The 13753-nt window shown below is 39.3% G+C and overlaps 1 protein-coding gene across 5 annotated transcripts in view; it reads right to left on the bottom strand.

The window, feature by feature from the left end:
- Positions 1-13753, bottom strand: part of IFT57 (intraflagellar transport 57) — a 33259-nt gene that overhangs the window by 10629 nt on the left and 8877 nt on the right. For 2 of the 5 annotated variants that reach the window (XM_073306370.1, XM_073306409.2), the window contains exons 3-8: positions 9748-9866; positions 8653-8743; positions 5732-5800; positions 5053-5175; positions 4672-4710; positions 2919-2990 (exon numbers count right to left, since the gene is read on the bottom strand). In XM_073306370.1, the coding sequence (XP_073162471.1) occupies positions 2919-2990; positions 4672-4710; positions 5053-5175; positions 5732-5800; positions 8653-8743; positions 9748-9866 (513 nt within the window). The remainder of the gene's footprint in view (positions 1-2918; positions 2991-4671; positions 4711-5052; positions 5176-5731; positions 5801-8652; positions 8744-9747; positions 9867-13753) is intronic. The other 3 variants (XM_073306390.2, XM_073306380.2, XM_073306398.1) reach the window with 3 other exon arrangements.

Raw genomic sequence — 13753 nt, 5'->3', positions numbered from 1 at the left:
TGGATCACAAGGGACGTTTCACCAACATCAGTGTGGGATGGCCGGGAAAGGTACATGATGCTCGCATCTTCAGGAACTCTGGTCTGTTTCAACAGCTGCAGCAAGGGACTTACTTTCCAGACCAGAAAATAACCATTGGGGATGTTGAAATGCCTACAGTTATCCTTGGGGACACAGCCTACCCCTTAATGCCATGGCTCATGAAGCCATACACAGGCACCCTGGACAGTAGTCAGGAGCTGTTCAACTATGGGCTGAGCAAGTGCAGAATGGTGGTAGAATGTGCATTTGGACATTTAAAAGCGTGTTGGCGCAGTTTACTGATTCGGTTAGACCTCAGCGAAACCAATATTCCCATTGTTATTACTGCTTGCTGCGTGCTCCACAATATCTGTAAGAGTAAGGGGAAGACGTTTATGGTGAGGTGGGAGGTTGAGGCAAATCACCTGGCCGCTGATTATGCGCAGCCAGACACCAGGGCGGTTAAAAGAGCACAGCAGGGCGCGCTGTGCATCAGAGAAGCTTTGAAAACCAGTTTCATGGCTGACCAGGATACGATGTGACAGTTCTGTTTCTTTCTCCTTGATAGAAACCCGCCCCCTTGGTTCACTCTACTTCCCTGTAAGCCAGCTGACCTCCCCCCTTCGATCACCGCTTGCAGAGGCAATAAGTCATTGTTGTTTCAAATTCATGCATTCTTTATTAATTCATCACACAAATGGGGGATAACTGCCAGGGTAGTCCAGGAGGGCTGGGGAAGGAGGGAAGCACTGGGTGGGGTGGTGGAGGAGGAAGGAACAAGGCCACATTGCACTTCAAAACTTATTGAATGCCAGCCTTCTGTTGCTTGGTCAGTCCCCTGGGGTGGAGTGGTTGGGTGCCCAGAGGGCCCCCCCCCCGCAACGTTCTTGGGTGTCTGGGTGAGGAGGCTATGGAACTTGAGGAGGAGGGCAGTTGGTTACACAGGGGCTGCAGCGGTGGTCTGTGCTGCTGATGCCTTTTCTGCAGCTCAACCATACGCAGGAGCATATCAGTTTGATCCTCCAGTAGCCTCAGCATTGCATCCTGCCTCCTCTCATCACGCTGCCGCCACCTATCATCTTGATCCCGCCACCCCTCCTCACGTTCATTTTGTGCTTTCCTGGACTCTGACATTGCTTCCTCCGCGCATTCTGCTGAGCTCTTTCAGTGCGGGAAGACTGCATGATCTCAGAGAATATTTCATCGCGAGTGCGGTTTTTTCAACTTCTTATCTGCGCTAGCCTCTGGGACGGAGATGATAGGGGGAGTGTTGAAATATTTGCAGCTGCGGGAGGAAAAAAAAGGGAGAGTAGTATTTAAAAAGACATTTTAGAGAACAATGGGTAGACTCTTTCATGGTGAACCAAGCTGTTAACATGACAGTACATGTGCTTTTGGTACAAGGTCGCCTCCTACCCCTCCCAATTCTCTGGGATGATCGCTTCACCCCTCCCCCCACCGCGTGGCTAACAGTGGGGAGGATTTCTTTTCAGCCACAGGCAAACAGCCCAGCAGGAATGGCCACCTCTGAATGTCCCCTTAATAAAATTCCCCTATTTCAACCAGGTGACCATGAATGATATCACTCTCCTGAGGATAACACAGAGAGATAAAGATCGGGTGTTGCTTGAATGCCAGCAAAACACCGGGACCATATGTTGCCATGCTTTGTTATGCAAGATTCCAGACTACATGCTACTGGCCTGGCATGGTTAAGTGTCCTACCATGGAGGATGGAATAAGGCTGCCCTCCCCAGAAACCTTTTGCAAAGGCTTTGGGAGTACCTCCAGGAGAGCTTCATGGAAATGTCCCTGGAGGATTTCTGCTCCATCCCCAGACACGTTAACAGACTTTTCCAGTAGCTGTACAGGCCGCAAACGCATCCCAAGTCTTCAGGGCAAATTAATCATTAAACACGCTTGCTTTTAAACCATGTATTATATTTACAAAGGTACACTCACCAGAGGTGCCTTCTCCACCTTCCAAGGTCCAGGAGCCCACCTTGGGAGAGTTGGGAGGGTATTGGCTCCAGGGTGATGAACAGTTCCTGGCTATCAGGGAGAATGGTTTCATCCTCATCTTCCTCATCCCCAAAATCCTCATCCCTGTTGAGTCAGACTCCCCCCTTGCAGGAGTCCACATACTGGGGTGGGATAGTGGTAGGGGCATCCCTAGAATTGCATGCAGCTCATCATAGAAGCGGCATGTCTGTGGGTCTGACCTGGAGCGTCCGTTTGCCTCTTTGGATTTTTGGTAGGCTTGCCTGAGCTCCTTAAGTTTCACGCGGCACTGCTGCAGGTCCCTGTTATAGCCTCTGTCCTTCATGCCCTTGGAGATTTTTTCAAATATTTTGACATTTCGTCTTTTGGAACGGAGTTCTGATAGCACGGATTAGTCTCCCCATACAGCGATCAGATCCAGTACCTCCCGTTTGGTCCATGCTGGAGCTCTTTTGCGATTCTGGGACTGCATGGTCACCTCTGCTGATGACCTCGCCACGCTGACCAAACAGGAAATGAAATTCAAAAGTTCCTGGTGCTGTTCCTGTGTACCTTGCTAGGGCATCTGAGTTGAAATTACTGTCCAGAGCGGTCACAATGGAACACTCTGGGATAGCTCCTGGAGGCCAATACTGTCAAATTGCGTCCACACTAACCCAAGTTCGACCTGGCAATGTCGATTTCAGCGCTAATCCCCTCATCAGGGAGGAGTACAGAAATCGATTTTAAGAGCCCTTTAAGTAGACAAAAATGGCTTCATTTTGTGGACGGGTGCAGGGTTAAATCCATCTAACGCTGCTAAATTCGACCTAAACTCATAGTGTAGACCAGGGCAAAGAAGGCAGTTAAAAAAATGCTGGAAGACCAGTAGAGTACTCTGAATGTACAAGACATACCCTCGTCTCTTTTAAAGCAGATTCGATTCCATCTTTGTGCTGATGCATTTGATCTATGTGGATTCTCCAATCCTAACAATACATCAGAAAGATAATAAAATGCCTAGATTATAAATTCAGATAACAGCATAAGCATGAAAGAGCTAAAGAGGCTTGTATGTGACTCAAAGCTATTGTCCTACCTGCCCATATCCATTGAGTACTGTTGCTGTGTGCAGTTGCACAGCTGCCATATTCCATCCCTTCAGGCAGCTGCTTTATGGTGAAGTAATTTATCAGACTCTTAAATGTCACACTGTGACATTCATGTCCAAAACCAAATACTGAACATGTCTGAGGCCATACTCTCTGGAGTGTATTTGATCTTCATTAAAGTTCTTCTGCTACAAAACATTGTGATGGGGCCTTCCAGACACAAATATTGAGACTATTGATTACAACTCCATGAACTCTGCTAGGTCTCAGGCAGAGAAAGAGGGCATAGCTAAAATGTCAAAAGACCTGCCAATGTTCAAATGGTCAGATCTTCCCTTTCCAATTCACCTCCAGAGTCATCAGGAGAAGAGAGGAAGGAAATGAAAAAGCAAGACTACCTAACCCCCTTCTTTGTAAGGGCAGGGGAAAGAAAGGGGGGGGGGGAGAAAAACGTACGGATGACAGCAAACATACATAAGCGACATATAGATTTGAGAAAAATACCTTATAAAATATTACTCCGTTTTCTAAAATCCGCACACCAAACCATGGCCCAATGTGGCAAAATACTTTAAGCATGAGTAGCTGCACTAACTTCAATGAGAATACAGGTGTGCTTCAGTGTTTTGCTAGGCTGGTGCCTATATGAGATGAGACCAGCACAGATCAGAGCTCTAGCAGCTGTTACACCTCTGAGGCTTATTGCCTATAATCTTGCTCATGTCCAACACAATCTGTTCAGAAATTAGGCAAAGGCTGCAAAAAGAAAAGATGAATTTTACACTGGCAGGTAGTAGAGGCTTAAAGTTTGGCAGCAGACCTTAGGTTACACATGTGACTTTTTGTTGGTTTGGTGAAAATTGGTTGTGATGTCAAATTTACAGGATAGGGTTGTTTTAGTTTTTTGTTAAGAAGTACTTTGGATTTGCACATACAGTAACTCCTCACTTAACGTTGTAGTTATGTTCCTGAAAAATGCAACTTTATGCGAAACAATGTTAAGCGAATCCAATTTCCTCATAAGAATTAATGTAAATGGGGGGTGGACGGGAATTTAGGTCCAGGGACATTTTTTTCACCAGACAAAAGATATTATGTACAGTATAAGTTTTAAAAAAATTTAAACAAACTGTTTCATATTGTACACAGCAATGAATGATTATGAAGCTTGGTTGAGGTGGTGGAGTAAGAGGGTGGGATATTTCCCAGGGAATGCCTTGCTGCTAAATGATGAACTAGCACTTGGCTGAGCCCTCAAAGGTCAACCACCCCCTGCTCCCTGACTGGCCCCCGGAACCCCTTACCCAGCCCTCCCCACTGCTGCCCCCTTACCATGCCTCTCAGAGCGGCAGGAGCTCGCAGCCCCACTGCCGGGATGGAGCCAGCCATCCTGGCCGTGCGCAGCGTCACTACAGAAGAAGGGGGACAGAGGAGGAGGGGCCGGGGGCGAGCCTCCCCGGCCAGGAGCTCAAGGGCCAGGTAGGACGGTCCCGCAGGCCGTAGTTTGCCCACCTCTGAAGTAGAATCTACATCTCTCATGTGGCTGACACAAACGTACCATCCAATAGTACTCCATGTGTTTGCTGTATTTCTGTAACTGTCCCAAAAAAACCTTTTATTACAAGCTAAATTAAAGGTTCAATCTGAAAAGTGTTTTCCATGTTTTAAAAGTTTCCACTGGAATTAAATTACACATTAGCAAATGACTGAAATGCTCGGATATTAGTACAGTATAAATTACTGTAGAATGTTAGAAAAACATTAAAATAAACAATTCTCTCTCTCTCAGATCTCTTACCGGGGACAGCAAGCTACAGGTAGTTTTGGAACATCTCACTGTAAACTATTCAGTGTTTTTTTAAAGATTGGGATATATAACTTCATCATAAACTGCTTATTCAATTCATTTATACCAAAACATACACATGCTCTTACACACCTTATTGTCAGTTCTGACTGTAACTTTCAGTTGTGGAAGAACACGTTCCACTTCCAGGTTCCATTCTGCTGCATCTGTTGTGGACTCTAAAATCTCTTCTTGTTTTGTGGATTCATTCATATCCTAAACAAACATTTCAATAGAAAACAATTGCTAGGTGATCAAGTTACAATGGCTTAAGACATTCAGAACAGGGAGAAATATTCATGGTTAGGAAAATTTACAACTATTTGATTTATATTATTTTATGATTTATTGTTGTTTCTTTGCACCTGTAAGTATTAGGATTTAAAACATCTTATCTGATTTTACTAAGTATTAAAATGAATGAGTAATGCATTACCAGTAAGATAACAGACATGAAACTATTTTAGACCCAATTAAAAAAAAATACGTACATAGAAACAAGGTGCTATTTAAGTTCTTGGAAGCTGATACTTCAAGATTTGTATAACTTCAAGAGATTCTGCAATTTAGAAACTTGATTTGTGTCTTTTAAAATAAGTTGGTCCTCTATAGTTAGTATGTTTTTGCTATTTATATTATATTAATATTTTCAGATGAAAATCAAGTGACAGCCTTTATTCATAATAAATTGTAAAACCGATGTAAATAAGTTATGGTTTAAGATGTTAAGATCTGCCATACTTTATCAGGGTGTTAATAGGTAATAACTTACTGATCTATAGGTTTGTGCCTTTAGAACGTTCAGATCAATAAAGTTCTCTTCATTGTCTGTCTCTTCTTCCTTAAAAGAAATGTTGCAAAACATTTCATTAGTAAATATTGCATTATTTTCCTTCAGCTTTTCCTGAACTGAAGCAGAACAAATAATATTTTTCAAGTTTTTGTAAAATATCATGTAGTTTTTGAAAGTGCAGCTTGTGTTTATCAAAATTCATATAAGCACATGCAGCATCTTTGGGTAGTATGTTTCTTTTATAGAAGTTAGATTTTAGCTGGGATTTTAAGGGGAAAATAAGGGAGCTGGGTGTCCAGTTCCCAAGACTCTTGAAAAACCACAGCCTTAATTCATTTGTCAAACGGAAGTTACATTCCATTCAGCTCAACAAGTGACACAATATCTTACATTAACATACACAAGGCAGATCTACTCCAAGGATCAGTTTAGTATTGGTGCAAATGACTAAATCTACACTTCATGCCAGTGCAAAATTTGGTCCTTAGGCACAATCCAGTTACCTTTAAGCTCTGCCAGGCAGGGACTGTTTGACATTTATTTGTACAGCATGTAACACAGCGAGGGTCTGGTCTGTGACTGAGCACTACCATAATATAAATAATAAAAAATAAATAATAATAGTTGTGAGACCCAAAGTCTAAACTGGGGTTTTAGGATTGACCAGCTAATATTCCCCAAGGAGTCTTCACCCTTGTTACTTATTAAAAGAAATATGATTCAGTACCAGTTTTATAAATTTTATTAAAACGATTACACTTAAAATCAAGAAAGCATATCACTAAAACTAAACTATTAACACTACTAAACTGAATTAAAAGTTAAAGTATATTGGATTGGAATTAAATCATTACATTAATACAACAAATATTCCTTATAATTCCAAAAAGGAATCAAAGGAGGTGGTTTTCCATTGGTAAAAACCCCAACTAAGGAGTTTTACCATTGGCAATGAAATCAAAATTTAGAGCTGGCTGAACATTCTATAACTGAAACCAAATTATTGATTAAAGTCTTCTAAACCACAACCTCAAAGTCAAATATAAGATTCCTCCTTAGATTTCAACTGTGTGGTATTCCTCGCCACCAACATAGATCACACAACCTCAACAAAATACTCTAGTGAGTAGAAGTCTGACAATTCTTAACAGTTTACAGCTGACAGGTTAAGTTTCTTAGGATTCTCAGACACAGAACACACTTTTACTGAACACTTAGGAGACTGAGTTTAGGATTTTTTAAAATCTGGGGAACTTTCTTTTTTGTGCCTTCCCTGTGTAGATTTTATGGATACTCATACACACATGCACCTATACAACCACACTTTCCTACCTTAAGATTAAAGAAGGTAAGGCTAGGATGTCTCCCAACTAATAAAAACAAAAAGGAAAAAAAGAAAGAAAAAAAAAGCCATACATAAGATAACAGGGGTTTACAAACTCTTCAACTCTTGCAGTCCGCTAGACTCTTCTGCCATAGGAGCTGGGACTGCAGTCAGTCAAAGAGCCAGATGACATTATTAACACAGTACTTCTCACTAGTTGGACCTTGTCCTCCGGGGGCAGGGAGGCTGGCCAAAAGGCTTCCATAACACTTTAGTCAATATCTTGACTTCCTCTCCCTAAACTGCCTGGCCTTAAGTCTCAAGAACACAAGTCTTCCCTCAGGTGGTTTGTTGACCCAACAGGAGAGGCTTTTTTACTTTACCCTTAATTCTTTTGGCTTGTGAATTGCACATACTCAGCCTGGCCTCACCTCCCTCCAATGCCTTTTGACAAATCAGGTGCCAGGCTAACACATGTTTGAGTTAGGTCATGTTTAGCTAGCATCATATTTGGGAAAAGTACTCCTTAAGCCAGCAATTAAAAAAAATATTCAATGCTTGCATGCCACAGAGGCTGCATATCCATGACTCCGAGAAAATCAAAAACACAGAATGGAGGCCACTTTTGAAGATGCTGACATGATCTCATCCAGATGAAAAGATCCTGTGATGATGTCATACCACCAGTTTATGGAAAATTAGACTCAAGTCCTATAAAAATATCTGAGTGAAAAAGACCTTTAGCAACCAAACAGCCACTCAACATCCATCCATCAGAAGAAATTAAAAATACATTTGTACATCTTAAGTCCAGGTTTCACAATCTTTTGTTAACAATGCAGCCTTACAATAATCTTTATATTTAGGAACTAGGCGATAGGAATTTTCCATCTTAACCGAAAAAGAAACACCAAAGTAAATCAGCATAGAAACCATTTACAACAGAAATAATTAAAATGTACAAGGCCTACCTCTGTATGCACTGTTTTTCTTTCTGAGTACTACTAATAATTCAAGTCTGTGGAAAGACTTCATTTGGAGTTGGATTGGACTCAGGTTGCAAATGCTTCATTCAAGAAATATATCTTGTTCCGTAACTCACATTTAGGTTCTAGACTATTTGTGTAAATAAGGGTTTTAGGATTGGGCCCTGCATTTGTGAAGTGGTGTGTGACTTTTTAGCAATAGGCCAGTTCCTGAAGTCCTTGCTCAAACAAAAACTCCAATTAACATCAATAAGAGTTTGCCTCAGTAGAAACAAAGCACCTCAGGATTCAGTCCCATAGTAAATAATGTATTTATTTCTATACCACCATAAATGTCTATGATGCTTTACAATACTTGTACATGCAGATAAAGACAGATGCTCTGCCAGGTTTACAGTCTAGAGCACTATGCTCTAAATTAAATTAAATTAAAATGAGAACAAGAGGAAGTAAAGAGGAGCTGACAACACAGGAAAGTCTAGGGAAAAAAAGATGAGGGTGTGGACAATATCAAAACAATAAAATAAAGAACACTAGAACAAAAAGCTCACCGTTGAGAAGTATAACTGGAAAAAATCATATGGACCTACCTCAATTTCTTCCTCCAGTTTATTAAGTGTCAATTCTGCATCATCTTCTGTTATTGCTTCTTCTTCTAGCTCCTCTGTTGGGTATGCTGGTCTGAAACAACATACATGTTCTCAGAACATTCAGCTTTCAAAACAAACAATAAATGTACTTCTCAAGAAGAATTATAAACAAACAAAATTATTAGGAGAGAGTTATGGATGCTGACTATGCCCAGGTATAATGAAGCACAGTGATGAGGAATTTACATTGACACAACACATTACAGACTTGACCTGAAAAATTTTCACTAGTCTAGCCTTAGAACTCAACACATGGATTCACTATTGTGCCAAACAGTACAGTTTCTCTCTTGTGAAGACACCTAGGGATTAGGTTCAGATTCATTTTCACTTGTGACTTAATCTTACAAGCTTCAAGCATGAGTCACTACAGATTAATTTTTGTCTTATTGACAATGTTTAAGTGATACATAATAGTAAACAGTATATGTTAGTCATTAAATTCATTTCCTCTGTACCATTTCAGAGCCAAACTAAGGATATTTTTTTTAAGTGTTTTTAAACAAAATTTCACTTCTTGGAAATTCCTCTCTGCTCACCTTTCTCCCAAATTTTCCTTCTCATCACAATATGTACTGATCTTATTGTTTAATTGCATCTAGACACTAAAGTTTACTTTACTTACCATTGAAAGAGTCAGAAATTAGGTATTGAGAGGTTATAACAAGACATCAATCAATAGGTCACTACCCAAGTGTTTGACTAGCAAAAGATAATACTATAGAGGAAGATAAACGAGAGCATTTAAACTAACCCAGCTAATCTAATCTAGTTAAATGAAAGGGAAAAAAAATTGTCCAAATTCAGCTCTGGTGTAACTCCACCAAATTGAGTGGTAGTGCATTTGGAATTAATTTGTCCTACTGTTACAAGCTTGACTGAACTAATCTTTTGAACCTGTGTAACTACAAATAAAGATTTAACACTTATTTGTTCTGGCTTCATTAATGTACACGAGGTCTGTCATCCTGTACAATTAGCATTTGTTCATTTGAAAACAAGTCATACAGGGGGATTCTTATAAGTACACTATACCTTTTCCAGCTAAAGTCAGTATGTTTCAAGGCTTCTTCAGCTAAACAATCAAGAACATAACATGCTTGCTCTCCATAACCTGCCTTTAACTTTGAAGGAGGAAAATCCACAGACCTCCCCTAAAACAAACAAATACAAGATCACTGGCCAGCAATTATGAATGTTTTCTTTCAGACAGGTAACCAGATTTTCTTGACTATTACCAAAGTGTTCACAGCATATGGTGCTTCTACAAATTTCTACCCACTTTTATTTAACTATTTCTTTATTTAGGAAGTTTTAACAGGTTTACAAATTCTTGTCATGTAAATATCAGAGACAAAACAATAATTATAATAAATGTGCTTTTGTTTAGAGAAACATTATTCTGTAATACAATCATCAGATCTTTCTATTTAACAGTGTATTACCACATTACAGAGTGAGCATATTTACAGTACTCCACACTGTTTCTAGTGATTTTATTAAATGATGTGAAATCTCTAATTACATATATTTCAAAAATTAGGCATGTCTATTGAAAAAATTGGCCAGGTATACTGGGGTTTTTTTTGGCAGATGAACACACGGAGTATTGAATAAATCTAAATGGCTATGAACCCTCTGTTTTGATGGGTACATAATTCATACATTAATTTTTCCATATTTTTTGAACAATTCCTCTAGAGTTGGACGCACTATTTTTCTTTTTCCAATGAGAGGCTATCAACAGCTGAGCAGCTACTAGCAGATGAGAAATTAATTCATTCCCTTTTGTGTGACCATTTCCACCAGAAAGCCGCAGGAGCATTAAGTATCCAACAAGTTGTAATATTTGATTATGAATCACATCCCAATACTCTCTAATGACTGGACATAAAATCTCTTTCACCACAATTTCTCCAATATAGATATAAAGATGGAATGGGGATAAATTTTTAACCTGACTGGCATGTGGTACCATTCAAACAGTATCTTAAGAAACTTTCTTTTATGCAACAGAGCGAGAGTGACAGTCCTCTTTTCCAGCTCAAATCTCATTCCTCTGGGGTAATTTGTCTGTCCAGGCCCTTTCCCCAACAGATCATATATGGACATGTTTTTGTTAGGAAAGTTGTCTGCAAAGACTCATGTAAAATTACCGGTAGTTATTTTTATGTTTCCTAACTGGCCTGACTCCATCACTTCTATTCAAGTTAGCTTTCTGTACATGACAGTTTTTCTAGAAAGTTGGGACAAATAAAGTCACACTTGAAAGTAGTGGTACCATTGGAGAGTAGGATGGTTAAAGTTAGTTTCAATCTCTAAATAAGTTAGAAAAGTTTCTTTGCTGAATAGCTGGCCAACCATATGTAGTCAATGGCTTCCCCATTCTTTAAAACTCTCTGCAAATATCCAGATCTTGAACCAATAGGTGTCATTGGTGAGCGAAAATAATTTATTTATAGTTCTATCCCCAACCCACAGAATAACTGTTGCTATTTTTGAAGGGAAAGAGGATATTTATTAATTATTATTAATTAATAATAACAACCACCATAATCTGTGGTACTCTAGAAATATTTATAGTGCTACAATTTTCTTGTTCCATAAAGATCCTGTGTTTGGCTGAGTTTGAGCATCCCCAACCCATTATTGCTTTGAGATGGCTGGCTTGACAGTACCATCAGAGAGTATTTGGAACAGCTAGGCCACTCTGTTCAATGAATTTGCACAAAGTATCTGCGCTCACTCTTGGTCGTTTCTTATTCCATATAAATACTAACATTCTTTATATTTCTGTAATCTTGAAACAGGAAAGAAATCTTTGGCAAAATATTCATTTTGATTGTGATTATTTTTCCCAAACAAGAAACTGCATACTTCCCCAAGCACTGCAGATCTTTTTTATTTGCTGAAATAGTGGTTTGACATTTAAATCACGGTGCTCTAGGTTGTTTGAGATTTGAATTCCCAGGTATTTTATAGGTATTTTATAGAATTTGTTGTCCATTTGTACCCAAATATCTTCTGGAAGGACTTCAGAGTCTGGCAAATATATAGATAGCTAGCATTTCAGATGTGACAATTTCCTTTGAGTCCAGACGCTTTCCCAAAGTCATGAATTTCTTTAAATACGAGTTTTAAGGAAATGTTTGGGTTAGATAAAAATAATTTCATATCATCAGCAAATAAAGCTATTTTCTGATGTGTTCCTTCAAATTCTATTCCTGTGATAGGAACAATAATCTATCTCCTGTTTAAACAGCTCCATGGCCAGCGAAAAAAGTAAAGAAGACAATGGACACCCCTGCCTAGGCCGTCTGTAATTCAAAGAGGGGAGATTTAGTCCTATTAACTCGCACAGTTCCTTTTGGGCTTGTGTAAATAGCATTTATCCATTTAAGGAACTGGAGGGCCAACTTCTATACAGGACATGGCTTAGAATAGAGTGTAACCGTCCGTTTCTAAAGCTCGCTCTCTGTGTCAAGTGATAACAAAACAAATGGGGGATCTTGTTTTGATCTGGAATTACGGATTATTCCAAGGACTCACTGAATAGCATCTGAATTTGTTTATCTTTAATGAATCCAGTTTGATCTGGGTTTACATAAACTGAGAGCATGGACTGCAATCAGCTAGCTAGTATTTTTGCTAAAATATTTACGTCATGATTCAGCAGTGATACATGAGCCTCTAAGAGCTGCATAAGGTAAGGCTGTCGCCAATTTTAGGGAGAACAATGATAGGAACTTCCACAACTTATGAAAGAAACTAACAGAATGGTACAGAAGGAACCCCTCAAGTGACCACACCCCCCCCCACATCCTTGGGGAAAAAAATCTGCAGCCAAATGGGGAGGGAGAAATCAATAGCTAATGAGAGGTGGGAGTCCTGGGAGTATCTCTGAGAAGGTAACAACGATTGTGGAGAATCAAGAGCAGCAAGGCAGCTAAATGGGCAAGGAGGCAGGTAAGGGTAAATGAGAAACAGGCAAAGAACAAACAGAGCAGAAAATAGGGTATGGGAGGAGAAGCAGCAGGTTCTCACCAGCATACGGTCTGCTCATGTTCTTGTTTATAATTTTTCTGTTTATTACTGTCCTTTTTGTTTATGGAAGAACATCCTTACCATTCCAAGGAGATGCTCCATTATTAGACGTTTCCATAAGATGTCGTCACTTTAAATATTTTAAAACAGAGTATTCATTATATAGTTTCTCTTTTTACAATAGGTTTTGAATAGCTATTGGTTGTGGAGTATTGTCTGGTTGTAACCTTCCTGTAGTTGCTGTCCATGGAATATCTATCCTCATCAGTTCTTTCTTTTAATTCAATTTTAATTCTTTTAATTTAATTCCAACTTTGTTGGAAAAACATTTCCCTATAGTTCCTGTTAACAGAGCAGTTTGTGTCAGACTTTTATTCCTTAATAGAAAAATAAAGAACTCCAAAGTATGAGCCTAATTCTGAATCACTAACATCAATGGGAATTTTAACCATTGATTTCAACAGGAGTAGGAACATTAACATTTGTACAACATTTTTTAAGAGAAAAATCTTCAGTGTGTATATAACAGTGTATTTCCCAGGCACCTTTTGTAGCAATGGAAAAAAGTAAGTCTGATTTAACCCATTTTACAGAATGTTAAACTCAACTATTTTTGCGGAACACTGGTTCCTCTTCTACTGAGGTGGAGGCCATCCAAACTTCAGCCCTCTCTCCCCTTAGAAGATTGGCTAATCTCCTGAGGGACAAACCGTCTAGCAGGGGGGCGTTAAACTAAAAACAAAAGGGGAAGGTTAAAAAGAGGGATGATATAAACACTCACTTAACACAAAAAGAGAGGTTGAGAACAAAATTTTTCAAGGAAGCAAAGAACACGAAGAGAAGAAATTCCTGAATTGCCTATACACCAATACTAAGAGCCTAGGTAACAAATAAGAGCAATTGGAATCACTCATTTAATTATCATAAATTTATTCTAGCTGGTATTACTGAAACCTGGTGCAGTGATTCACATGACAGCAATGTTAAAATCAATGGT

Source organism: Lepidochelys kempii, chromosome 1 (genome assembly GCF_965140285.1).
Source record: "Lepidochelys kempii isolate rLepKem1 chromosome 1, rLepKem1.hap1, whole genome shotgun sequence".
Taxonomy (NCBI): domain Eukaryota; kingdom Metazoa; phylum Chordata; order Testudines; family Cheloniidae; genus Lepidochelys; species Lepidochelys kempii.
The sequence above is the reverse complement of the archived record's forward strand: the minus strand, read 5'-3'. Positions and strand labels throughout refer to the sequence as shown.